Source organism: Anguilla rostrata, chromosome 11 (genome assembly GCF_018555375.3).
Source record: "Anguilla rostrata isolate EN2019 chromosome 11, ASM1855537v3, whole genome shotgun sequence".
Lineage (NCBI taxonomy): Eukaryota > Metazoa > Chordata > Actinopteri > Anguilliformes > Anguillidae > Anguilla > Anguilla rostrata.
In genome coordinates this window covers 11,386,934-11,414,729 of record NC_057943.1, presented here as the reverse complement: position 1 = coordinate 11,414,729, position 27,796 = coordinate 11,386,934, and the positions used below count along the sequence as shown (strand labels likewise).

The following is a 27,796-nucleotide window of genomic DNA, read 5'->3' as shown; positions in this document are numbered from 1 at the left end:
TCTGATTCGCAGGGGTCCTACTGGGCGATCGACACGAACCCTAAAGAGGATGCCCTCCCCACGAGGCCGAAGAAGAGGCCGCGGTCCGGAGAGCGGGTGAGTTTGCGCCGGAGCGTGGGACCGGGAGCGTGGGACCGGGAGCGTGGGACCGGGAGGGACCGGGAGGGACCGGGAGCGTGGGACCGGGAGGGACCGGGAGGGACCGGGGGCGACCAGGAATTTGGGCACTAACCCGGTGACCGCATTTTCTCTCATTATCGGCCCCAGCAGAAGCTGTGGCTCCCGGTATCAAGCTACTCTTCTGCCCCAAAAACAAAAACCCATGCACCTCTAATCTCTTCCATTAATGGCAAACAGTTACTCACAACGGTTCTCACTAGTTAAGCTGATATCAGCTGGGTCGGTTTCAAATGAGTACATCGTGATTCTTTAAACAAATGAGGACAAGGCAGAGTTTCCGGTACCTTCTTGTGAAGGTACAGGTAGCAGTATTTCTGTATTAATTCAGGGTGTGCATCCGCTGTACACATCTGAGAACTCTTAAAGGGAGATGGAGTGGTGTTACTGTTGGAGCTTTACTCCAGCAATGACCGCTAGCCTTAGCGCCAGAGTTAACAGGGGACTGAGTCCTTCCCTTTTACGTTGTCCTGGAAACGGAGGTGAAGCGACTGCCTGATTGGGCGCTCTTCAGCGCACAGGGAAAATGGGGGGGTGGTTTGGGGTCAGAGCCCCTCCTGTTGCGTGTCTGCCACTCTTCTGTCATGCGACGGCGCATTACCAACGCGCTGTCGCTCTCCCTCTGCTGCGGGCGGTTCCCACCGGGGCGCGCGTCTCTGGAGCCGCAGCCCCTGCGCTCTGCTGGAGCGTGCATGCGTCGCTGCGGGGCGTCTGTCTGAGCCGCAGCCCGCGCATTTCCGCGGCACCGCTGCATCAGTCCAGGCAGCCGCTTTGCCGGGGACCTCGCTTACAAAGAAGAGGAGCCGTTCAGGGGGTTTTATGAGCTGAATGTGTGTGTGTGTGTGTGTGTGTGTGTGCGCACGCATGTGTGCATATGTGTGTGTGTGTGTGCGTGCATGCGTGCGCGCGCGTTTGCATGTGTGTGTGTGTGCGCTTGCATGTGTGAATATGTGTGTGTGTGTGCGCATTTGCGTGTATGTGTGTGAGTGTGCGCGTGTGCGTGTGTGTCTGTGTGTGTGGGCACGTTTGCGTGTGAGTGTGCGCGTTTGCGTATGTGTATGTGTATGTGAGTGAGCGCGTGTGTGTATGTGTGTGTGTGTGTGTGTGTGTGTGTGTGTGTGTGTGTTGTGTGTGTGTGTGTGGTGTGTGTGTGTGTGTGTGTGTGTGTGTGTGTGTGTGCGTGTGTGTGTGTGTGTGTGTGTGTGTGTGTGTGTGTGTGTGTGTGTGTGTGTGTGTGTGTGTGTGTGTGTGTGTGCACATATGTGTGTGTGTATCTGACAGTGCAGCCGTGCAGTGTTCAGCTCAGTCTCTCTGAGGTGAGCGGAGTGAAGCTGCAGTCCTCTGGGGAGGGGGGGTGCTGGAATGCTTAGTCACTGCTGCAGAAGGCCGGTCTGGCCTGCAGATGGCTTCCAGCGCATTAACCAGCCATAAATCATAATATCATTTTCTCATTTATTTCACCAGTTTTCCCCACCACCTTCATTTTAATTTAATCAAGGACAGGACGCCCTCGCCGAGCGATGCGTGGAGCGGCTTTCCGTCGCAGGGATGCGAGTAAGCCCTCCGGAGCTCCTCCTGCGGCCTGCTGCAACCTTTCTGGCTCCCTGGTCCAAGCGCGCACCACTTAAATAATGTCATTAGTTAAATATTTATACTCCTTCATCGTAAAAATGCGAGGTAATGATGGAGGTGGATTGCCTGCCCGTACGCACAGGCGGTCCCTCTCGGGTTTTAAAAGCACGCGCTGCTCTTATCCTGGCCGTGCGCGAGCGCTTTCCTCCTGTTTCATCATGCGCCGCCGCGTCGTAGCGGCCAGCGCTGCTCTTAACGCGTGAACTCTGCCTCCCTCCTTATTAATAAGGCCCTGCCCTCCGCGCCCATTAGCCATACTGGTTTCTGCTGTGGTTTTTATTACAGGCATCAATTAATTGGGGGCTTCTGTCCCAGGTTAGTTGGAGCATAAAGGGTTTTTTTTCCAGGGGGTGGGGGGGGGTTATGTATTTATGAGGCAGCGTGCGGTTGAGGCGTCCTGGTTGCTGGGAGACCGTGGGCTTTAGATCGCTCTGTCACAGAGGCTCCTTCCTTGGTGCTCCTGCGGCAGTCTGTCTGTCTGTCTGGAAGGAGAGAGCTGAAGGACAGGAGGACGCCCCTCACCGTTTTCTGCCATTTTGAATGTGTCTTAATAATATAATAATAATAATAATAATGATAATAATGAAAATATAATAATAATAGAAGAAGAAGCAGTCCCCTGTGTCAGTCACCTTCGTCCGTGGGTGGCAGTGTAGTATAATGGTGATGGAACTGGGCTTGTGACTCAAAGGTTGGATTCCCAGTTTGGGTGCTGCTGTTGTGCCCTTGAGAAAGGGACTTGTCCTGAAATTCTTCAGTAAAAATATCCAGCGGTATGAAAGGATTTCTTGTATAAAAGAGTGATCTGTGAGTTTGTGTTGAATGGTGAAATGCATTGACGGCGATGCAGGTCTGCGCAGCTGAGTCTGTACATGTGTGGGTCTGCCTGCCATTGGGAGTGTGCTGAGTTAATGTTACATCATAAGCCTCAGAAACAGTACTGGGTTATGAGATAAATATGTCAGCGTTATTGGCCTTGCATGGCAGTGTTTTAGGTACAGTTTTCTGTTTTAAACGGGGCATGGGAATAATAATTTCAGATTCATTAAAAATACAAATGAATAAGCTGTGGTGTGCGTGGCTGGGATTCTCTGGGCTGTGTGATGGGAGGTGGGCACAGTCAGGCACAGCTCAGTGCCTGCAGGCTGTGTGTGTGTGTGTGTGTGCTTCAGGCCTCCTGCTGGGTGCTCCTCTCTGCATGCGCCTCCTTAGCCTGCTCTTCCCAGCTCTGCCTCCTCCACTCCTCTCCTCCCTCCTCCCTGCCCGTCTCTCCCACCCCTCCACTCCTCCCAGCCCCTCTCCACCTCCTCCCAGCTCCTCTCCACCTCCTCCCAGCTCCTCTCTCCCTCCTCCCAGCCCCTCTCCACCTCCTCCCTGCCCATCTGTACCTCCTCCCAGCCCCGCTCCACCTCCTCCCAGCCTGTCTCCACCTCCTCCCAGCCCCTCTCCACCTCCTCCCAGCCTGTCTCCACCTCCTCCCAGCCTGTCTCCACCTCCTCCCAGCCCCTCTCCACCTCCTCCCAGCCTGTCTCTCCTCCTCCCAACCCCTCCCTCCCCAGCCCGTCTGTACCTCCTCCCAACCCCTCTCTCCTGCTTCCCTCTTTCATCTCCATTAAAAAGCCCCAGATTGCGACTTACTGAAATCTTTAATTTTTTATGATTATTTTCTTTATGTTTATCATGAATTAAGAATCTTATTGTTGCAGAGAGCAATCCTCTTACAGTAAGCAGTTTTGTGAGGCGCTCCAGTTATCTCCTGACACCCGAACGCGGGGAGCCGCGCTCCTCTGTTTCATTTCCTGCGTTTGATCTCCCCCGCCACCCCGTCTCCCCTTCAGATGGGTTTTAGTGTGACCCAAATAAAGGTGCAGAGTCGTCCTGCTTTTCATTAATGTTCTGCGCGTCTCTTATCCCTGAGCCCCGCCTCCCCGCTTCCCCTGCCTGAGACTCTCCATGGCTGGGGATGTTGTTTGGAGGGTGAGCTGGGCCTCCTCGGGCAGAGTGGGCTCTTACAGGAAGCCATTGATCGCGCTCCAGCAGGCTCACAGTGCTCTCTCTCTTCTCCTCCCCGCAGGCCTCCACGCCGTACAGCTTGGACTCGGATTCCCTGACAATGGACTGTATTATGTCTGGAAGTGCCTCTCCGACTTTGGCAATCAACACTGTGACTAACAAGGTACCCCATCTGCATCCGCAGTCCCCCCCCTCCCCCCGCCGCCCCCCTTTAGTGCCTGAGTTACTCACGGCCCTGTGGTTCTTAATGAGCGCCTCCCCTTCAGACACGCTGCGGCTGGCCCGCACAGCGCCCCCTGCTGGCCGTGGGACCCCGCTGCAGGTCCTCGCTGGCTCCACTTGCGGGCTTGAAAGTGTTCTCCCCTGTTTGTCAGCGTGAGGGGGGGTGTCCTCGTTCATTAGTATCGGAGCTCTTGTGTTTGGTGGGTGGGGGTGTGTTGAGGGTTATAGCTCTCGGCTGCGTGTGCTGTCTTGTGTTTGAAGTTGAGACGGCGGGTTTTAACCTCCCGCTCGCTGGAGGGGCCGCTCTCCGAGGGCTCCTCTCGCCTGGGCGAGCTTTGGAGGGGTCCTGCGCCTGTCACTTACTAATTAATCAGCGGCGTTCAGACGAAGCCTCTGACGGGTGTGTGACGCAGCGAGCGCAGCCAGCAGTCAGACCTCATAAAGCAGCGTTACAGTGAAATGAGCCCCTTTTCCTGCGCTCGTCTTCTATGGCGGAACAGTGATGTCACTTCCTCTTTCTGAAGAGCCTTTGAGCTGAAGATGAAATGGAATATGAAGAGTGTGAAGCGCACTTCCTGTCCAACACAAGTGCGGAGAGTGAAAACCTAACACCCGCGTGCCGCTCCAGGAGATCCGGCGGCCCCCGCATAACCATCCTTCTCTTTCTTCAATTTTTTAGTACCCTCCAGAATTTTTTGGCTGAGGAGTACGTTTGGCTGTGTGAGGTGGGCCACAAGTTTTTAATAAAGGGAAGAACCTTCCGGTAAACTGGGGTCTGGGGTATGTTCCGTACAGATGGGGTTCTGTCTGAACCAGAATTAGCAAAAAAATAAATAAAAAAAATCTTATCCCTGCTCTAATGAGAACTCAGAAATTTAGTAGTATTCAACATGGGGAATGCTTCTGTCTGTGTGTATGTGTGTGTGTGTGTGTGTCTCTCTGTCTGTCTGTCTGTCTGTGTGTGTGTGTGTGTGTGTGTCTCTCTGTCTGTCTGTCTGTCTGTGTGTGTGTGTGTGTGTGCGCACATTTGTTTCATCATTCTTCAGAAAATTGAACCATAGAAGCAAGAGAAAAAAAGCAAACAGAAGTCCAGAGTGATTTATCCAGACGGTACGTGCGCTGAGCCGCGTGAGGCCGGCGTGTTCTGTTTCGGCCCGTGTGCCAGGAGACACCGTCGTGCCGGGACACAGGGTTCCACACAGGCCTGCCCGATCCTGCCGAGGTCCCCCTCCTGTGAGGTCACAGCCGAACCACAACACCGTCTTTCTGCTGGTCTAATAATAACATAAGCGTGAGTGAAGGGGTGGGGGGAGGGGGGGGGCACGGGCCAATGCGAGAGGCAGAGATCGCAGTAAACAAACTTCAGGCCCCGCCCCTTCCTGCGCCCTGCCAAACCACAGGAATTCCCTCTCTGCTCCCTCCCCTCTCCCGAAACGGGAGGCTCGGCGGAGCGCCCTGTCCCGTCCCGTCCCGTCCCGCCACCCCAGCCTGTGGTGTTTGTGGGGCTGCTGGTTTTCGTGCCCTCGTTACACGCGTACGCTAGGACGCTCCCCAGGGGTCTTGTCCGCACTCTGGGGCGCGTGACGTGTCCCGCTGGCTCCAGTATCTTCTGTTTATCTTTCTCTGCTCGGCTGGTGAAAGAGACTGAAAAACACGCCGTGTGTCTCTGGTGAGGATTTGAGTCCAGTGCATCTTATTCTAGAAGTGTGAGTCCATCCTTAGACCCCAGTGCCCCCCAGAGTGGGATAGAGAGAGAGGAAGAGACGGAGAGATGAGAGAGGAAGAGAGGGAGAGAGGGAGAGATGAGAGAGGAAGAGAGAGAGAGATGAGAGGAAGAGAGGGAGAGATGAGAGAGGAAGAGAGATGAGAGAGGAAGAGAAAGAGAGGGAGAGATGAGAGAGGAAGACAGAGAGAGATGAGAGGAAGAGAGGGAGAGATGAGAGAGGAAGAGAGAGAGAGGTGAGAGAGGAAGAGAGGGAGAGATGAGAGAGGAAGAGAGAGAGAGATGAGAGGAAGAGAGGGAGAGGTGAGAGAGGAAGAGAGAGAAAGCGAGGTGAGAGACACACTAATACTGAGATACTTGTCCTCCATTGTGAGGATTGCTTTTGCCTTCATAGTCCAGGCCTTGAGCTGAGCTTTCACCTGCATACTCAGGACGCTGCGTGGAATTCTGATACAGCCACACAGCTAAAGTATAACATGCAACTTTTTCTTCACCGAAAAGTATGTGTGTGTGTGTGTGTGTCTGTGTCTGTGTCTGTGTGTGTGTGTTTATTTGTGTGTGTGTGCGCTCGTGCGTGCACCCCTGTATGACAGTGTGACGCGCCTGCATGCCGGTGTGTGTGTGTGTATGTCGTCACAGGGGATTTGAGATTTGAGGCTTTGGAAAAAAAAAAACCCTGCGCTGTTCCACTGAGAGTTTTAAATCACACTTCTCTCTCATCTGCAGAGTAAAAATAGAACCGGTGATAGGCTCTAGGCTAAAAAACATCTTTTATTACTTAATTACACACAACATTTATATTTCTCTGGCCCCCTCTGTGTTTGATTTTAATTGTTGCTGCTTCTGCACAATTAAATTTTAGCCACGTTTAAGCCTTCAGTCCTCAGCCTTTAAATTAATTACCCGCGCTAATGAACGCAGTTTCAGGGAGGCTAACGCTAAGCGTGGTCTGCAGTTTGGAGAAGTTGCAGCACACTGATGTGTTTCTGCCGCCTTCTCTCTCTGTGTGACTCATCCTGGAAGAGTACCTGTGTGTGTAGTCAGCTCTGCTACACAGCAGTGTGCACGTGCACGCACGCACGCACACACACACACGCACGCACACGCACGCACGCACGCACACACGCGCACACACATACGTACTTGAGCACATGCACACACTCGCGTGCGCACACACACACGCGCAAAGGCACACGCACATGCTCACAAACTCACACATGCACACGCACATGCAGACACACATACACACACATACACACGCACACACACACACACACACACCTATACACACACCTACAGAGACACACACGATCTCAGACACGCACAAAATGAAAAAAAAAATACCACAGATCTTCCAGGTGAATTCTTTTACACTTTTCCCCAGCTAAGATATATAATTGATTTTGTGTGGGTCCTGTGTTTTTGTTTCTCTGTGAGTTGGGCCTTCAGGTCTGCTGTTTGTGTGGTCCTCAGCTGAAAGGGTCTGTACAAAACAGGAAACACAGCACACCCAACAAAGCAGATTTGTTGTCATCATTATCTTCCATCTTGAAAAGTGTTTTCTATTCGCCCGAGAGTTTTGTCTGATGCAATCCGGGCGCTGGTAGGAAGGAATTGGTCTCCAAACATTGTACAGCAAGCAAGAAAATAACAAGCACTCGTTTTGTAGAGCTTCTTGATTAACACCATAATTTTCTACGCATCTGAAAATTCTGCCCCCCCCCAATGTAAAATTAGATCATTTTCTAATAGATTCCCTGATACTCATCAGTACTTGACGTATTTGTGTATTTGCATCCAAGGCTGTGTTTGCTAGCGTACGTTTGCGGGCACAGAAAGCCCGTGTCTGTGGTACGCCTTGCTTTGCTGTCCTTTGCCATAAAAGTCAAAGGATGGGGTGGCATTAAGGATCCCCCTCCTGCCGGCCTGATTCGTGTGAGTGGATCGGACATTCCCGACCGTCTGCCCTTTACCAGGAGGGCAGAGAGCGCAGCCAGCGCCTGGCCCACGCCTGGCCCACGCCTGGCCCTCTGCCACCTGGAGTGTCCCCTTCAGGGCAGTGCCAAGGCCACCTGGTGACTGGCACACAGTACCGCTGTGCACGCAACGCTGGTGCATACACTGCAGACGGACACGTGGATTACACACTTATTTAGCTGCTCTCATAGAGTGTGTGTGTGTGTGTGTGAGAGAGAGAGTGTGCGCATGTGTGTGTGTGTGTGTGTGTCTCTGTGTTGGAGAATGTGCAGCTCATACCTCTCCATGATAAACGCAGTGATGCTGTGCTGGTCCTTGTCCTGCAGCAGGTGTGCAGGTCTGGCTATACCTGCAGCTGCAGAAGGGAGGCAGACCTGCTCCTTTCATTGTGAGGTCCCAGAGCAGCAGGGACGGTACAGACCCCCCCCCCCCTCCCTGCCCCCCCCAGGGAGGAGCGCGCTCACGCTGGGCCCTGTTCTTTCAGGTAGCATTGTACAACACCGACCAGGACGGCAGCGACAGCCCGCGCAGCAGCCTTAACAACAGCCTGTCCGACCAGAGCATGGCGTCGGTCAACTTGAACAGCGTGGGCAGCGTGCACGGCTACACTCCGGTAAGAGCCCCCCTCCCCCCTCCCCCTGTGTGCACGGCTACACTCCGGTAAGAGCCCCCTCCCCCTTGCCCCCCCTGGCCCCCCTCACGCCGTCAGGCCAAATCAAGTTTTCACCTCTCAGTTTTACTAATCCTCTGCAGGAATGAGAAAGGGTTTGTGGGAGATGCAGAAGCACCAAACAGACACAACATTCACAGCCCTGTATTTCCTTCGTGTTAATGGCTTCATATCATGGTGGGTGGGATATAGTCAGCACTACACAGTAAGACAGTGAGCAGGAGATGGAGGATCCTCGACTGCAGGTCTCTGTGTGGGACAGCGTCGGGTTAACAGATGCTTGGCCGCACCACGTGCGTGATCTCAGAAACGCTGCCCCAGTGTGTGCTCGCCTGCGGTGACCACCCCCCCCCCCCAGTAGAGCTCCAGGGGCCCCACGGTCCGGCCCCCATTGATGCTCCGCTATCAGACATGCAGCTACACCAGCCGCATGCAGGATTTAGAGTAGATTTTATTTATTTCATTGTTTTTAATGTCAGAGTACGCCGGTGGAATTTTTATGGCTCTGGGCCGAGCGGGAGCAGGCGACACTGCGTCAGCCTTAAATGGAAGTGATCAGTCACTGACGCAACGTCGCCTGCTTCCTGCTGTTTCCACGGAAGGCTGTTGCCCATGTCTGGAAACCCCCCCCCCCCCCGCCCCCCCAAACAACCCTTAAAGCATCCGCTGCTCGGTTCTCAGTTATTTAACTGTTTGAGTCTTGAGGGGGTTCATGACATATAGACGCCGTGGGGGAGTCATCTAGCATCCGTAGCTTCTACACTGGGCAGTTCATCACGTTACATTACATTATGTTACATTACATTGGGCTCATTTACCTAATCCAGAGCGCTTTACAGTGTAGGAGATCATGAGGGCATTGCCCGAATTAAATGTGTAATAGTGCCAGACCTGGCTAACAACATTCATAGACCAGCAAGTGTGTATGTAATATTAACATAAATTAACTGTGCTGAGCACAGACCAGAAATACAGATCCTGAACACCTGCAGATTACTTCCTTCACAAGGCCTAAGAATGAAAAACCATAGAAAAATACCATGAGCTGCTCCAGTGTAGAAGGTGGGCCGGCTGTGGGCCGGAGTATTGGAGCGGAACTGCTAACGATAGCTGCAGTTACAGTAGTCATTCCAGTCATATTGATGGAAGCGCCTACAGCACAGGGATATCTGTAAAGCTCAGTTAGATTGGCAGATGGACCTCATTAGGATCGATCTCTCCACTGATTTGTAGAACACGTTTCCAATGATAAAGCGGGCCTAACCGATGGTGTGTGCTGTCTGAACCTGCAGGAGGAGTGTGCGCCTGTGTGCGTGCGTACATGTGTGTGTATATGTGTGTGTGTGTATGTGTGCGCGTGCTTGTTTGAGTGCACGGGTGTGTTGATTAACAAGTGTGTACACACAAATTGTCAGCTGGACTGGACACGAATGGATTTAAGGTTTGTTGTTGCAGTGATGGTTGTAGCTCAGTCGTCACTCTCAGTGCATCATGAGGTTTAAGTGTGTGTGGGATCAGGTACCCTGCCAGCCCCCCTTCCCCCTGTGAGAGACAGCGTGTTCTGCAGCCCAATGACACACTGGTTGATATTTGGGGGTGTGAGCCGCAGAGCCGCAGAGCCAGGCCTGCAGCGGCTTGTCCAGATGAGGCCACGCCCACCTGTCAGTGTGATCTTGGTGATGTGCGCTTCAGGCTTGCATTCGGTCACCACAGGGAAATAGAAACGCTTCTCAGCAGTAGAGAGCATTTTCTCTTCCTCCCCGTGCTTCTGCTCATCTCAGGGTCAGCAGCGCACCATCAGCATAAACCGCAGCTCTTCTTTGCAGAGACGGCACACAGGACGGTGCTCATTTTAATTATGTTTGAAGAAACGAGCCCAGCTCATTTGTTTGTTGAAAATGGAACTATAATCACGGTTGGTTATCCACGTTTCTGGTGGTAGCTGGCTAGCGTGTTCACGGCACTTGTTGTGTTTGTGCTGTCTCTATGTTTAGTGTCAATCAACTCTTTTCAGCATCACAGAGACTGGTGTGGAGATGCTTGCTTTCAGCCTAAAATGAGCCGTGTGACAGTAATGAGCAGTGTTTAAGGGGGTGGGGTTGGGTGTGGCCGTAATGAGGTCTGCATAGAGAACCCCTCCCCACCCCCACCCCCCCCAGTACTGACCTAACTGCACTAAAGCCAGCATGCTTCACTTGTAAGCCCTTACCCTGGACTGACCCAGGAGGGCTTTGGATGGTTCAGAGCCTCCTCCGGAATGAAGGGGCAGGAACCCCCCACACACACACACACACACACACACACACACGCGCTCTGCTGTACCACTCACTCTTTTTGGTGGGGGGCGGGTTGTTGCGGGCTCGTGAGAACTCTCGAGCCGGGCTTCCGAACATTCCGGCTACTGGAGAATTTGAGCCGCCCGACAGGCAGGGACAGCCCGTCCCTGCGGAACACGGGCCAGAGGGCCTGACAGAGGTCCCGTGACTCCCGCGTCCGGGCCGGGGTCACGCCCGCTGGCTCCTCAGCTGTCCGGATGCCGAGTCCCCGTGACGACGCCGCCTGTCCTGGGCTGCCTCCAGGAAGGAGAATCTGCGGCTCATCCGCAGCTGAGATTTAATCTTCCTCATTTCATTACGAGCGCTCGAGCTCTGAAGCGCTTTCCACGCTCAGCTGGAACACAAACTGTCGCTCCTGAGGCAGCGTGTTGATCAAATGGTGACAGTACACTGAACAGATGCATGTATGTAGTATGTATGTATCTAGCACACATGCATGCGCTTTATAGCTAGCTTGGCCATAAAAAAATTATCTCTATATTAAGGTGTTATTCATGGCTTTGCACTTGAAGGTAGACATTTTGAAAAAAAGGTTAGTTTAATTCTCACAAAGCCGTGTGTGTGTGTGTGTGTGTGTGTGTGTGTGTGTGTGTGTGTGTGTGTGTGTGAAATAGGCTGTCCCAGGAGACGACGCGAACGTCTGCCTTTTAAAACGGCTGTATAATCGTAATCCATCTCCTTCTTTAAGGGATTTTGCAGTTATAATATTGGAGTTATCCTTTAATAAGTAGGTTTATTTTTCCGCCTGCGCGGGAAAGAGGCGTCAGAAGACAGCCGCCATTGCGCCGGCATCGGCAGGCGGTCTCTCTCTCTCTGTCTCTCCCTGCCTCTCTCAGCCCCGGAGCGCTCGAAGCTCGGCTCCCACTTAGCGAGATCAGAACGCTGATGTAACGCATTAAACAGGCTGTTCTGATGAAAGGGGGCTGGTGCGGGCGTGCCTGGCTCTCCTCCTCCCTCTGTCCTGAGGCGACGAGCGCGGGAGAAGTCCTCCGGCGCTCAGCGGCAACCGAGATCACCGTCCCCTCCCCCCCCCCTCACCCCCACCCACCCCTCATTAGCCCGCACAGGTGAGTCTGGAGGTGCTGAAGCTGATTGGCGGTGGCGTTTCTCGACACCCGGAGATGAGAGGCGTCGCCGCTCTCTGTCTCTCTCTCTCTATCTGAGGAGCCGACGGCGTCTCGGTGCAGCGGGGCGAGGGACGCGGCGGCGCTTCCGTTCCGATTAGCGACGGAGCGGCGCGCTGGCGCTGCTGGCTGATTAGCATCCCGAGCACAGCGGCGGTGGAGGAGCGGTAATGACGGCAGTGTGCTGCGGAGGGCGACGCTGAGAGGCTGCTCAGGAGCGCTCTCATCACGCGTTTGATGTGTGGAGGAGCTGCCTGCTGGGCTGCCGCTTGGGCTCCTCAGCTGCAGTCTGGTGGGCTGGGGGGTAGGGCCAGACGGCTGCACTAATATTTGGGAGATTAGGGGTCAAGAGTGCACAAGGAGATTAAATTCTGTGTTTGCTAATCTGTCTTTCTCTCTCTTTCTCTCTCTTCCTCTTTCCTCCCCTTCTCTCTTTCTCCCTCCCTCTCTCGCTCGTCCCTGTGGTCCGCTGCCTCCCTCTCTTCCTGTGCGCAGGTCACCAGCCACCCCGAGCCCGTGTCGCAGTCCTTGAGCCTCCAGCAGACCCCTCCCCCCCAGTACAGCATGCAGGAGCGGGAAAAGCAGCTGCTCTTCTCCGACTTTGAAGATCTCAGTGCCTCTTTCCGCAGCCTTTACAAGTCCGTCTTTGAGCAGTCCTTCAGCCAACAGGGTGAGTGAGGAGTTAACTCCTTCAGCCAGCAGGGTGAGTGAGGAGCGTTAACTCCTTCAGTCAGCAGGGTGAGTGAGGAGTTAACTCCTTCAGCCAACAGGGTGAGTGAGGAGTTAACTCCTTCAGCCAACAGGGTGAGTGAGGAGTTAACTCCTTCAGCCAGCAGGGTGAGTGAGGAGTTAACTCCTTCAGCCAACAGGGTGAGTGAGGAGTTAACTCCTTCAGCCAGCAGGGTGAGTGAGGAGTTAACTCCTTCAGCCAACAGGGTGAGTGAGGAGTTAACTCCTTCAGTCAGCAGGGTGAGTGAGGAGTTAACTCCTTCAGCCAGCAGGGTGAGTGAGGAGTTAACTCCTTCAGCCAACAGGGTGAGTGAGGAGTTAACTCCTTCAGCCAGCAGGGTGAGTGAGGAGTTAACTCCTTCAGTCAGCAGGGTGAGTGAGGAGTTAACTCCTTCAGCCAGCAGGGTGAGTGAGGAGTTAACTCCTTCAGCCAACAGGGTGAGTGAGGAGTTAACTCCTTCAGTCAGCAGGGTGAGTGAGGAGTTAACTCCTTCAGCCAGCAGGGTGAGTGAGGAGTTAACTCCTTCAGCCAGCAGGGTGAGTGAGGAGTTAACTCCTTCAGCCAGCAGGGTGAGTGAGGAGTTAACTCCTTCAGCCAACAGGGTGAGTGAGGAGTTAACTCCTTCAGCCAGCAGGGTGAGTGAGGAGTTAACTCCTTCAGCCAACAGGGTGAGTGAGGAGTTAACTCCTTCAGTCAGCAGGGTGAGTGAGGAGTTAACTCCTTCAGCCAGCAGGGTGTGTGAGGAGTTAACTCCTTCAGCCAGCAGGGTGTGTGAGGAGTTAACTCCTTCAGTCAGCAGGGTGAGTGAGGAGTGGTAACTCCTTCAGTCAGCTGGGTGTGTGTGGTGTTAATCACTGAAATAATTTTTAAAGACTAGGCTTCCAGCAAAGAATAAGTGCATCAATCAAGGAAGAGACACTGTGATTTCAACACTCACTTTGAACAGCAACCCAAAATTCAAGCACATTAAATTGTAAAACACACTAAGGATGCTCTATAAGCCCATTTCCCTTTTTATATATGTCCTGTTTTGGCAATATCTGATATTACTTCAGGCTTTGGCAGAGATATTGCTCAAATTACAAAGGCTTTTTGAACTGACCCCCTCAGCCCAAATATTTACAAACACTTTTACCTCTTTCAAGGAACGTCCTTGCTAACCGTGTTTACGTTGGCGAGGCCTGTCATTTCTAAATAGAAGCCACTGTGTCCACTAGCTTGGGAAGCTTTGGAATTCGATGATGTCACAGTGGCACATGGAACAAACTCCTCCTCCTCCTTTGGACTTTCCTGGAGTCTGTGCATTGCTGCCCAGGGTGCTGTCACCAGGAGTGCACTTGCACTGGAAGTACCTCTGGCTCACCTCAGGTACATCGCAGTGGACCTGCTGCTGATCCAGGCCGGTCTTCTTAAATGTGCCTTAGCTCTCTTTAAGTGGATTGCACTCTGCCCACATGCCAGAGCTGTGTCTGCGGCAGCAGTGCAGGCATTACAGTGATAGCAGAGTTCGCCGAAGGTGCCTGCGTGAACAGAAAGCGCGTTAGCTCGACCTGCGCTAGGCTGTGAGCCGATTCGCGGTCTGCAGGGGTGATCGTTTGCTTCAGATGCAAGCTCACACTTTCCACCACAGGATTTCTCTTTGTTAACTGTCGAAGAGAACACTGTGCCTGTTTCAGGAGTCTCCCCACTGCCTGAACCAGTCAGTTTGCCTTTCTGAATGTTTCTGAGAGTTGCGGCCCAAAATGGTGCTTTTGGCACCTTAACTGTTAGGGAACTGCAAATCTAAGGTTGTAGGTTTGATTCCTCGTTGTACCCTTGAGCCAAGGTACTCAGCCTGAACTGGTTCAGTGCATGTCTATCTCTGTGAATGGATTGTGTGAATTGTAAGATTGTAAGCTGTGTAAATTGCTGTGGATCAGTGCATCTGTTAAATGCCCAAAAGGCACTTGTTAAAGTATTCGTAGTGTTTTGTCTCTCATGTTTCAGAATGCCCAGTCAGATTGACTGGCCCGCTCTGTGAGCCGGTCAGGCTGTGTTCCCTCGTGCTGCAGCTCCCAGCTCAGTTCAGCAGCTGTGCTGTAGGCGGTGCGTGATGAAGGGACAGGCCTTCTGAAGCTCCTCTGCCCTGGGGGCAGATACTCACTGCCAGCTGCAGTCTGCACCCACACTGGCTGCAGTCAGGAGTACACAGCCTTTTCACACACAGGACCATGGGAGGTGGGGGGGTGTTACAGTATGTGTGGTCCCTCGCCCATGGGCCCTTCGCCCCTTCATTTTCAGACTGGGGTACTGGCAAAAAAACACCCCCGCCCCCCCCGGGGGAATGCCACCCAGACCAAACCCCTTACAGCTGTGAGCTACAGGGCCCACACCATGGCTGTGTGGCTTCAGTGACTGAGATACAGTGAACCAGTGTGCAGGACTCACGTGTGCCTCCAGTTCCTCTAAACCGCCACCCGTCTGCAGATTCTGTCCATGTAGGCCCCGATTAGCCGGCAACCTAAAAGCACTTTCGCAAGCTATTTACCGCGCAGACGAGGCAAGGCCTGCGTCGGGGGCGACCTACTTTCCGACACGTCCGCGCTCCTCTCGGTTTGTGTTCTCAGCGCGTTTCGCGCGGGTTTTTTTATTTTTATTATTTGTTTTTCGCGGCGCTACCTTTTCATGTGCGTTTGAGTGGAGAGAACTCTCAGACGGCCGAGCCCAATTAGAACGCATGCATATTCAGGCGCGTGGGTTCGAGAGCGCGTGGGCTGCAGACGGCGCGCTGCTTCTCCGGGCTTTGATAACGGGCTAATGAGCTGGGATGGTTTCTCAGGGGAAGTTCCCCGAGCTCTGCTGTTTGGACGGCTCACCTCCGACACGCTCGGAGTTAGCGAGCGCTCGCGCGCCGCGGTGGGGGCCGTCCCAAGCCGGCTCTGAAGGGCCCACGCTGGAGCGGGCGCTCTTCGGGCGGGAACAAGGCGGCCGCTTGTCCCGCCGTGAGAGAAAGGGCAGTGTTTGGGCTGCAGCTGCTCTCTGCTCTCCCACGTGAGAAAAATGCGTCGACCGCAGGCCGCGGAGAGAGAGAGAGAGAGAGCTTCCCTCTGAATATCGAGCAAAGTTCGTGGTGGGGAGGAGGCCCCGCCCCTGTCTGGGCCCTCAGACGGGCGCGCGTGGAGTCGCCGCGCGGCTTCCAGGTCCCGTTCCGCTGGCTTGTACTCCGCAGCTGTTTACGAGTGCGCGGGTCGCCTCCTCCCTTTATGTTGGTTTCGTTTTGTTTTGTTTTTTCTTCCAATTTACTAAAAATGGAACAGGCCCGTTATGTTTGCGAGTCGTGAAAGATGCAGAAAGGAAGAAAATCAGACGCCCCATTTCATTCAGACACTCTCTGAATTTCATTTCGTTTCATACCTCTTAAAGTTCCTCTCAGGGTGTGGAACAACTTTGGCCAGCATGAAGGAATAATTAAATTTTTTTTATTAATCCTTTGTTTTACCAGGAAAGTCCCATTGAGATTAATATCTCTTCTGGGAGATAGTGCACAAAGCACAGCGCTGTATCAGTGTATCTACCCTTGTTTCTCTTTCAGGTTTGCTCTCATGTCATTCAGTCAGTTTATATTTCTGTCTGGCTCTGGTGTTCCTCCTCTCTCGCAGTGTCTGTGGGGGGGTCAGTGGGGGGTTTGGGGGGGGCGGCGTGTGAGGCGGGCAGCGGCAGTGACCCCGCCCTCTGTGTCCCCCCAGGTCTGATGGGCCTGCCGTCGGATTCGGCTCCTCAGACGCACACCTCCTGCTCGTACCAGCAGGCCCCCGGTGGCGCCCTCAGCTCCCACCCCCACGGCGGCCAGAACAGCATCGCCAACAGCGGCGGGCAGGTGCCCCTGTCCCACCCCCAGAACGCCCACGGCTCGCCCCACGGCCAGCCCCACGGCCAGCACCTGCCCCAGCACGGCCAGCACCACGCCCCCCAGCACGGGCCCCACCCCTCCCAGCACGGGCCGCACCCCCAGCAGCACGGGCCCCACCCCTCCCAGCACGCGCAGCAGCTCGGACAGCACCCGTCCCAGCATGCACCTCACCCCCAGCAGCACCAGAACCACCAGCATCCGTCCCTGTCGCACCCGCAGCACCCCGCGCAGCAGCAGATGTCCTGCAATGCAGGTGAGAGCAGTCTCCCTTCCTCTCTTTCGTCTGCCTGCTTTCTCTTCATTCATCCCCCCATTCTGCCCTCTCTCAGGCCCAGACGTGCGCATGCGAGAGCGTCAGTTTTGATTCGCTTTGCGTGTGATGATGGCAGGAAGTCTCCCTTTCTCTTTATTTTTTTTAATCCACATATTTCAAATTGTCTGCATTGTTCTGTGTTTGTTAAAACTGGGGTCCTTGGCTTTGGTCTGGCTGCATGTTTAAAATTTCCTGGCTAGCCAGCGCACAGCTGAATTCTGAAGAAGCAGTGGCAAGTTTGAGGCAATTGCGCCTCCTAGTGGTGAATTGTGCACTGCATTTGTTCTAACCCCTTTAGCCTGTTTTGCTGCTGCTGGGAGATGATCCTCTCTCCTGGCTGAGGAATTGGAGGGTGAGGCCACATTAACCCCAAAATGGGCGGAGCCACCTCACATTATCAGTGATTGGCTTTGCAAAAAAAAAAAAAAAAGGTCTTTTTAATGGTCCACATGAGTTTTTGATTAGCAGAGAGTGGGAGCTCAACCAATTACAGCGTTCCAAAAGCCCCTGTACTCCTCCCACCACAGACTGCCAGCCTTCTTATTGGGCAGTTGGTTCATCCCTCCTCCTTGGTGTGTCTCTGCAGGGCTCCCCACTGACTGGTACCCCAATCTTGATGCACTGAAAGAGAGCTGCAGGATCGCCAGCAGCTACAACTGGGCAGATGTGGATCTCTCGCCCTTTCAAGGTATAGCTGCTCTCTCTCTTGCTCTCTCTCTCTCTCTTTCTCTCTGCCAGTGTCAAGGACGTTCTACCAACATACATTAAAGTTAGCCCCCTCTCCGCCCCTCTCCCCAAACAGCAAAATGAACGGATACAGAAGAGAACAAAGGAGGGGGGGGAATCGCTCTGTCAGCGAATCAGGGAGTGACTGATTGCAGCATTCGCTGTTTGGACAGAACTGGTGTGCACCTGGCCTTCCATACGGGGGATCCTGGGCTGCAAAGCTCTGGCCGTTTTTCCTACGGTGTTTGGGCCTGTTGTGTGACCCCACGACCCGCGTGTCTGTTAGAGTGGAGCTGTGGCGGTTAGACACGTGCTGTCTGTTCACGGCGCGGACGCTCAGATTTTAGCGGTAGTGAGCGCACGCTCAGTTTGACCTCACTCAACTCTCCCTCCTCACATGACCCAGTTTGAAAGTAGTGAATCGAGTTTACTCATTAAAAACTAAACCGAAATCATGAAATCAAATCAATTTCTGTTAGTCAGCCGATTGTTCCTCTGGCTCTCTAAGGATTAGACAAAGAATGTGTGTGTGCGTATATAGTGCAGTCCATAAGTATTTGGACAGTCACACTATTTTTATTTTCTTAAGTATCCAGTGCAGCATGGTTCCCATAACTCCCATGATCCTTCAGTTAAAAGCGACAGGGACTGAAATGACTCTTTTCCATTTTGTTTGTGTATTTGTATGTCTTCTTGGCCTGTCTCTCTTTGTCCATGGCTGCACATCCTGCCATTTCTCAGTTTTTTAAATGTATTATTTGGGCATTTATACAGTATTTCACATCTCACTGTTCTACTTTCCATTCCGCACTCTTCAGCAAAGTGTGTGTGCTCAGTGGAGCCTGGCCTTATTTAGAGTGCTCTCTGTCTGCCAGGCCTTCCCCATTCACACCAGGTGTGCTCTCTGTCTGCCAGGCCTGCCCCATTCACACCAGGTGTGCTCTCTGTCTGCCAGGCCTTCCCCATTCACACCAGGTGTGCTCTCTGTCTGCCAGGCCTTCCCCATTCACACCAGGCTTTCTGCAGGTGTGCTCTCTGTCTGCCAGGCCTTCCCCATTCACACCAGGCTTTCTGCAGGTGTGCTCTCTGTCTGCCAGGCCTTCCCCATTCACACCAGGCTTTCTGCAGGTGTGCTCTCTGTCTGCCAGGCCTGCCCCATTCACACCAGGTGTGCTCTCTGTCTGCCAGGCCTTCCCCATTCACACCAGGTGTGCTCTCTGTCTGCCAGGCCTGCCCCATTCACACCAGGCTTTCTGCAGGTGTGCCCGTCTGCTTTGATGTGGAGCAGCCATTTACCTGCAGAAAGAGACAAAGCCGCTGCTTTGGGGCCGAGCCCTTCACGCGCATGCACTCTATTTCTCCATTTCTACATGCGCATGCACTCTATTTCTCCATTTCTACATGCGCATGCACTCTATTTCTCCATTTCTACATGCGCATGCACTCTATTTCTCCATTTCTACATGCGCATGCACTCTATTTCTCCATTTCTACATGCGCATGCACTCTATTTCTCCATTTCTACATGCGCATACACTCTATTTCTCCATTTCTACATGCGCATGCACTCTATTTCTCCATTTCTACATGCGCATGCACTCTATTTCTCCATTTCTACATGCACATACTCTCCATTTCTACATGCGCATGCACTCCATTTCTCCATTTCTACGTGCACATACACTCCATTTGTACATCCGCATAAACTCCATTTCTCCGTTTCTACATGCACATAAACTCCATTTCTCTGTTTCTACATGCACATAAACTCCATTTCTCCATTTCTACATGCACATAAACTCCATTTCTCTGTTTCTACATGCACATAAACTCCATTTCTCTGTTTCTACATGCACATAAACTCCATTTCTCCGTTTCTACATGCACATAAACTCCATTTCTCTGTTTCTACATGCACATAAACTCCATTTCTCTGTTTCTACGTGAACAGACTGTGTACTTTGATGCGCTCCAAGACTCTTCTATTAAAGAACAACACTTTAATTTCTAATGACTCAATTCAGATGTACTCAGTTGGACATGCTTTTATACGAAGTGTGTAATTAAATCTCTGTTTAGAATATTGTGCTGAATAATAAATCCAAAATAGCTGAGTGACCTGATCTTGAGGAAATGTTTATATGTTCACGTGTGTAAATTTCCTAATAACCGTTAAGTGACCTTAGTCAGTATTGATTGTTATAATTATAATAATTGTTATAATTATTCAGGTAGTGCAAGCCACTTTGGACTTTGAATCTGATTACTCGAAGGAGCTGTTATTTTTTCCCCAAAATGCAGTGATACAGCAAGGTCAGGAACTACGCAGTACGGTAACGATGGCGACTTGGTCAAAGTGACGTGTTTGTGTTTTTGAATCAGGGCTGAAGGAGAGCATGAGGCAGGCGGATCTCAACAACTGGTCCCTGGACCCTGCTCAGATCGCAGACCTCTGCTCTTCAATCAACCAGTTCTTCACCCGCACTGGAGTCATCCCACCACAGGGGGCAGTGCAGCCGCCCGTGTGCCACAGTTCCATGCATCCCAACAAGCCCAACCAGCACAACCAGCACATCAACACAGGTCAGAACAAACTCTCACTTCTTCTCCTGTCTCCTGATAGCTGTTTGTTTCCTTGTTTGTTTTTTTCATCTTCAAAGAGAACGATGAACATCCACCCTGTTACTGTGGCAGAGTTTTTGCTGTAAGCTGAGCCTGGGAGCAGACCTGTACAAAACGCAAACTTTCGCTGAAAAATGAGCATGAGATATCAGATCAGTTTAAAGCCTGTCCCCTCCCCTTCAGTAACAGTGTGGAAGACGGGTGGAGGGACCTGACTGTAGTTAGATCTGCAGAATGCAGCTGATGATACTGTCATCTGAGGTTACACAATGAAGTCATAAATCTAAGGAATAACATCTGCTTAGGTGTGAAATAGCCAAAGTCAAATGGTTTGGCCTAAGTAACAAGCACAAAGAAAGGTGATTGTGTGTGTGCGTGTGTGTGTGAGAGAGAGAGTATGAGCGAGTGTGTGTGTGTGTGTGTGTGTGTCCTTTTTTCTTATTCTTGCGTTTCCTTGTTTAGGAAATCTCTACATGGACACCAGACAAAACATGTCCCCTATGATGGGCCCCCCAGGGTACCCCCACATGCCCCCCATGAGCAGTGCGGGTCCCACCATGACAGGTACTGTATGCCGGCCTCCATTTTACCCTTCCCAGACCCAGACCCAGAGCCAGAGCCAGAGCCAGAGCCTGCTCCTCTTAGCGTGGCCTGTGGAGCAGAATAGATTTAATATGTCTGCAGATTTAGCGGCCTGCCTTACAGAACGTAACCTTTGTAAGCATAAATTGTTTTAGTACAGTTAATGAAATCAATAAATCAGCTTTTATGTGCATGCGCACGTACAAGCTCTGGTGAGTGTGTGTGTGTGTGTTTGTGTGTTTTGTGTGTGTGTGTGTGTGTGTGTGTGTGTGAGTGTGTGTGTGTGTGTGTGTGTGTGTGTGTGTGTGAGTGCGTGTGTGTGTGTGAGTGAGTGTGTGTGTGTGTGCGTGTGTGAGTGCGTGTGTGAGTGCGTGTGTGTGTGAGTGCGTGCGTATGTGCATGTGTGCGTGTGTGTGTGAGTGCGTGCGTGTGTGTGTGAGTGCGTGTGTGTGTTTGTGTGTTTTGTGTGTGTGTGTGTGTGTGTGTGTGTGTGTGTGTGTGTGTGTGTGTGTGTGTGTGTGAGAGAGTGTGTGTGCGTGTGTGTGTGTGTGTGTATGAGTGTGTGTGTGTGTGTGAGAGAGAGTGTGTGTGTGTATGTGTGTGCGTGCGTGCGAGTGTGTGTGTGTGTGCCTGTGTGTGTGTGTGTGTATGTGTGAGTGCATGCGTGCGTGCGTGTGCGTGTGTGTGTGAGTGTGTGACTGCGTCTACACACACACACCAAACGCGATCTGGGCCCTCCTCTCTCCTCAGGACACCATCCGCAGATGAACCAGCAGCACATGATCTCTCCTGGAAACTTCCAGATGCGGCGCATGCCTGCAGACGACATCCAGGACGACTTTGACTGGGACTCCATCGTGTAGGCCGGGGGGGGCTGCGCATGGGGGTAACCGAGAGGCACAGGAGAGCCAGGCTGGGACTGCCACGCCCCGTGGAGGGAGACAATCTGGGACAGGAGACGCCACAAGTACAAGTTCCTGATCCCGATCTTTTTACAAAAAAAAAATAAACAAATGAATAAAAAAAAAACCGAAAGTTACTTTGAAGACAATCATATTTAGGAGGACAAAGATAAAAATGATCGCTTTTGCACTTGCCGGCGACGGCAAGTGAACTAATGACACCTCCCACTCCACCTTCCCATCCCTTCCCCCACTCCCCCCCCCCCCTCACCCCCTCACCCCCTCAAAAATCCCGAATCTCTCTTTTTTGACGGAGCTCTCTGAGCTTCTTAACTATTGTGTGATGTTTTGGTCGACTCGTTCAGCTTGTTATCCTGCCTGTGTTGACTGACAAAGGCCTCAGCTGCCGCTGGGACACGTTTGCTCGTCTGTATTTCATGTGTGTGTTTGTTTTTTTTAAACGAGCGTTTTCCTGTCCGTGCTGGATGCCTCTGGAGAGCGGGGAGCGTGTGGGGAACCGGACGCGGCTCGCCCATGTCCACGGGGCGGGCGTGGTCAGGACGGTGCCGGAGGAGGGGCGGCACTCGGCTCTGTCACTGGCCGTGGGGGGTTCTGGGTACTGAGAGACGCCCACCGGGGCGTGGCACCGTGGTCAAACAGCTGCGTCCATCCCAGTTTCCCATTTAGGACTTGCAGTCAGCTATAGCAGACACCACAGAAAAGTTCAAATTATAAATTAGATGTAAATTAATGAATTCGATCTAATTATAAAATAAATGTAAATTATGGTAGTTGTTATAACAATTACAGAACACGCACGGAGTGTCTCTCCGGTGTGCTGTCTGAAGGTGTGAAATCTTTTATCTCACTGCTAGAGCATTTGCAAAATGCTTCCGGGAGATGTTTCAAAACATAGAAAAATACCCCGATGTTTTTAAATAGAAGTTTATATTTTTTAAATGCTTTTAAATGTTTTGACGGTTATTTTTGGTAGCGCTGAAGGCTCAGTGGTGGGTGCGCTCTTTGGGGGCCGATGCGCAGGGGCTCAGCACGTCCCCGCCGGCGTGGGACGGGCGCTCCGGAAGGGCCGGTGTCTGCACACGTCCGAGAACGCCGCCGCTCCCCCCGCCTCCCTCGCCGCGGCTAAATGAAATGTTTTTATGAGAGGACAGAGCGGCGGAGGCGTGCGAGCAGGCTGGGGAAATCAGACGGCGTGTCCTTCTATCGATTCCCCCGCCGAGCCAAGGGCCAATCTGCGCATCTCACATCCGGGCCGCCGCCCCCGCCGCCGAGGGCTGCTTATCGGCTCCTCGCCGGTGACTCCGCAGCCAGTGAGCTTGTGACATCACAGTCGCGTGACATCATAACTGTTGTACCTGGACAGCTTCATAGCTAAGCAAGCTGTAGGTGGTTTAATGCAATTTGCTTACTATGGACCAGTGCTACAGAAGGTAGCCAGCTGTTTGAGTGATGTCATGTAATATTGTTGCTTGGTTGCTCCCTAACTGGCAACAGTTCAGTACCTAATGACTAACTGAGCATTTACCAAAGCATTAGGCTAGTGTATGTGTACCCCCCTCTTACAGAGCTGCCCCATTGGTTAAGCAGCCTCAGCCTCAAAGCACAAGAGCTTGACACCCTGTCTCTGGTTCAGACCTTCGCACAGGGTAGCGTTGCTGGTGCTAGCGCTGGCCTGATCCCAGTACCATTCACACCCAGGGCAGTGACGCACTGTGTAATTAGCACCTTGCTGCTACTCCATAGCCATTCTGTCCTGCCAGAACATTTTTGTGGAGCGGTGTGTGGGGTGGGGCTCACTCGGTCCTCACTGTGTGAGGGCAGGTTGGTCGGTGACAGTCCAAACTCAGCCTTCTCGTTCTCATAGTGTAGCAGTCAAGGGTTTTGAAATTTAGCAGCATCCCGTGGCTGTCTGTGTAAGGAGGTTACAGTACAAAAACACTGTGCGGAACCCAGAAGAGAAACACTAACGAGAAGAATGGCTAGATCTTGTCTGACAAAGAAATTTACTGAACACAACAACTCTATCAATCAAAGAACCAGCTGCACACAAAAAAAAAAAAAAAAAAAAATACCGGAGTTTCATTTCCGTCTTGAGAGCGACTCCTTCCTGCCGTTGTCAGGGTATCCAGGATGTGACTGGTACTGACTTCCTGTCCCTGTAGCCATGGGTCTGTGCATAGATAATCGAGCTGCACATCACTGGGCCTTCCTGTTCTCACTATGACTGGCTTTTTGACCACGGGGCCAACTCCCGAAGCCTTAGAGCCACTCCCCCCTCCGGCAGTGCTGCAGTAACAACGGTGTGGTCAGACGGGGGCGCTGTCGTGCCCTCTGTGGGTTTGAACTTTACGTGTTGTGTAGGATGATGTAATGTATTCTTCTGAACCACAATCACCCCCCCTCCATAAAAGCACAAAGTGAACTTACAAGGGGGGGGGCGAGAGAGAGAGAGAGAGAGAGAGAGAGAGAGAGTTGAGCGGCGATCTTGCCCGTCGCGACTTCAGAGAAGGTTAGAATGGAGCGTGTTTAGTTTGAATGTGAGCAGGGCCCTCTTTCACAAAGCAGGATTATTGAGTTAGCTGGATAACTGCACTCAGCAAAACCAGGAGCTCTCCTAAATCTGGAACATGGACTGAAGTAAAAAGAGCAGTTCCGGGTTTTACTCTGCGCGTTCATTCGGCTAACTCAGTAATCCTGCTTCATGAAATACCCCCCAGGAGATGGTCTTAGAATGTCAGTGAAATGTGCGGAGCTGTGCTGAGCTGTGCTGAGCTGTGCTGAGCTGTGCTGGAAGCTTCAGTGCTGTGCGAAGCTGTGCTCTGGAAGGACAGGTTCTCTGGGTGTGGGGTAGAAGATCACAGTCCCTGCTGCGTCTGTGTCCTCAGTCTGTCTGTATCTCCTCCGTCTTCATCTCAGCCTTGTCTTCGCCCTTTCTCTCTGTTTCTCTATCCCCCCTTCTCACACTAACCATAGCTTCATCTGTTTTTCTTTCTCTGCTCACTGTTTAATTATGGGAGAAGGGGCCTGCCCCCCTCCACCCCCCGACGCACGCACATACACACACCCAAAGTCATGCACACACACACGCACAGGTTCACACACAAACACACGCGTGCACGCACAGAGTCGTACTCACACGCAGACGCGCGCGTACACACACGTACACACAGGTTCACGCACAAACACACGCGTGCACGCACAGAGTCATACTCACACTCACACGCAGACGCGCGCGCGTACACACACGCACACGTGCACACACTTCCTGCTCCGCGTTTGAAACCCTGTGCTTTCTTCCGCTCGCTGGCGGGACGATCTGGTTTTACTGTGTCGTTTCTAAACAAACTTCTGATCCGCTCCCTTTTCGTTTGTCTTTGTGGAAACGGATGGCCGTGCACCCGGGCCGCTCCCCAAAACCCGAGGAGGGGTCCCCGATGCCTTCTGGGCTGCTCTCCCTGCTGTGTGCGGGGTGTGGGGTGTGGCCTGAGTGTGCGGCCGTTTGGTCTGCCGCAGAGCTCGCGCTTCTGAGCGCGGCCGCGGGTGGTCTGAGCGGCTGGGCGCTGGGGTCCCCTTTCCTTCCTGAGACACAGGCACAGGGGGTTTGGGCGGAGTGACGCTCTTCCGAAAACGCCCCGCGACGATGACAATCTCCGAGAGCGACCAGCACTACGGCGCGTTTATGACAGCACGTCTGATTGGCTGAGCTGCACCTCTGTTCCATGGAAACGGCCATCTTAGCGTGACTCAGCAGAGCTTTTGAATTTTTTTTTGGTCGTCTAGGTAAATGTAAAGCATAATGCACTGACAGTGCAACGGATCTGTCGGCAGTTTGTTTGACCCTCTGATTGGATGACCGGCAGTAAAGAACAGCCTCCGTAGTTCTTTAACACTAGTGATTCTTTGTCTTTTTTTTTTTTTTTTTTTTGTAAGCCATCTGATTTGTTAAAACGTGCACAACTGTTTTATTTGTCTGTAGACATGGAGGATAATAAGCACATTGTGTCCGTCGTGTACTTTTGCAAAGAAAAAGCCCTTTGTCGTTGGAACGGTCTGTTGTAGTATCTCCTTTGTTCACTCACTCCCATCCAGTTTACAAGTCGTGGTGTGTGTGTGTGTGTGTCGTGTTTGTCTGAACTGCACTGAAACAGCTCGGTGGCCGTCGTGCCCAGGCTTCAGAATCAGTGTCAAAAAGATCCTCTACAAAGTGTTTACTTTATATGCTGTTCCTAATATAGCGGGCTCTGCTAAAGCCGGTGTCGTGGTGTTTGATTGAAAGAGGTCGCGGACACCAGTGGAGCAGGTGGCAAACCCTACGTTGGCGGGGGTTTTTTTTTTTGTTTTTTTTCCAGAGAATATAAACAGATTCGTGTGAAGTGGCAGGTGTTGGAACCATTTGGATTGAAATGTTCATGAATGATGCCAAGTAATAAGCTAACCTTTGAGACTTGCGAATGCTTCGCCGTGCTTTCTTTCTCCTCGCCTGCGCGCCTGTCGTTCACTGACGTTTCAAACTGCTGTAGGCCCGTCATTTCAAACCCCAGGGGGTTAAGCTAGCAAGCAACGTAGGAGGTTTTTGTTCTTTTTTTTAAATCACAGATACATTTAAAGCGATACAGTAGGCTAAATATTGAGCCTTCCTGTAATTATGTCACTGCTGAAAACGTCAGTTGGCATAAATATAGCGGTGTGTATATGAGAAATTACGCGCTTATTCTGTGTAGTGCGCAGCAGCAGCGTTAGGCTTCTGTGGGGTCTTTGTTGGGATGGGAGAGATGCAGTTTTCTTTTTTTTTTCACAATGTATGGTTTCTACAGCAACAAGCAGGGAGAGAGACAGGGCCTATTACCACCTCTTCAGGTGGCTTATGTGGGAGAAACACATGGTGAGGACAGGGAGTAGGGTGAAATTGAAGAAAGTGTGTGTGTGTGCGTGTGTGGGTGTGTGTGTTTGTGTGTGTGTATGTTGTGTCAGGGGGAGAGACTACAAAAAATTAAAAAGGCAAATCATAATTCGATTTTTAACAGTGATCCTACAATTCTTTGTGTGTGTGTGTGTGTGTGTCTCTATGTGTGTGTGTGTGTGTGTGTGTGTGTGTGTGCGTGCGTCCAATATTTTTAAAGACTAATTCAATTTTTTGCTATACCGGTTAAGGTGATAACATGCAGAGGAAAGATTTCAGTCATGAATGAAAAGGAATTTGAAAAATAAAAATAAATATTTCAAAAGGAAAAAAAAAGCTGTGTTACATTAAGGGAGAAATCTGCCAACAAGTACTGGTGTTTGAGGTCTATTTTATTCAGTGTTGGTGTGCTGCCGTGCTTATTGTAAATATGCCTTTTCAATTCTCCTTTTTTCTGCTGTGGGTGGGAGGGGCATCACAGGAGGAGGTGGGGTTACCGGGTTGAGAGAATTGGGGAATACACAGAGTATTTTGTTATTGTTCATTCAGAGGGTGATACAGTATGTATATATCTATATTGTATATATGTGATGAAACTGCATTGGCTCTTTGTGTAACACTACCTTTTACCTGTACTGCCGTTCTGAAGTCAGTGTTTCAGTGTTTATAAAACAAAATGGATTTTTTTGTTTTTGTTATTTTGTTTTTACTTCATTTATCTCGTATTTGTTGTTTTTGCTTTTGTTTGTGCTCCTTTTTTGTTGTTTTTCTTTAATTTTTTTGTTTAGTTTTTTTGTTTGTTTGTTTGTTTGTTTGTTATTGCACGGTTTATTACTTTGGCTGTCCAATACAATGACACAGCTACTCTTTGTATGGGTTTAGTGCTGTAAAATAACTCCAAAAAGTGTCATTAGGATTGTTGCTGCCAGACCCCCCCTTTCCCTGATATGCATGAATGGCACTTACAAAAAATAAAATGTTAACTTCACTGTGGAATCATTTGCTGATACTTCTATTGTGTGTTTTTTTGTGACGTGTGGTGTGTGTGCAGGTCTCTGTGTGTAACGCTGGTGCATATTCTCTGTATGGAACTTGTGCCTGGACACATACATGTAGGTGTCTGTGTGACTTCCAGGCTGCACGGAGAGAAATGGCTTCTGTCTCACCTGTGTGAATGAGTGGGAAATGAGGAGGTCGTGCTGTGATTTGAGAATCATCAGAGGACGCTTGAGTTGAG

General features: G+C 51.6%; 1 protein-coding gene across 3 annotated transcripts in view; it reads left to right on the top strand.

Annotated features, from left to right (window-relative positions):
- The window catches only part of LOC135233913 (forkhead box protein J3-like), a 120,877-nt gene extending 93,319 nt beyond the window's left edge, over positions 1-27,558 (top strand). For 2 of the 3 annotated variants that reach the window (XM_064297884.1, XM_064297885.1), the window contains exons 4-13: positions 13-96; positions 3,884-3,985; positions 8,229-8,357; positions 12,370-12,540; positions 13,380-13,404; positions 16,330-16,746; positions 17,393-17,494; positions 19,915-20,115; positions 20,617-20,718; positions 21,487-27,558. In XM_064297884.1, the coding sequence (XP_064153954.1) occupies positions 13-96; positions 3,884-3,985; positions 8,229-8,357; positions 12,370-12,540; positions 13,380-13,404; positions 16,330-16,746; positions 17,393-17,494; positions 19,915-20,115; positions 20,617-20,718; positions 21,487-21,599 (1,446 nt within the window). In that variant the 3' untranslated portion in view covers positions 21,600-27,558. Of the gene's footprint in view, positions 1-12; positions 97-3,883; positions 3,986-8,228; positions 8,358-12,369; positions 12,545-13,379; positions 13,405-16,329; positions 16,747-17,392; positions 17,495-19,914; positions 20,116-20,616; positions 20,719-21,486 lie in introns of all 3 variants that reach the window. The other variant, XM_064297886.1, reaches the window with a different exon arrangement.
- The last annotated feature ends 238 nt before the right edge of the window (positions 27,559-27,796 follow it).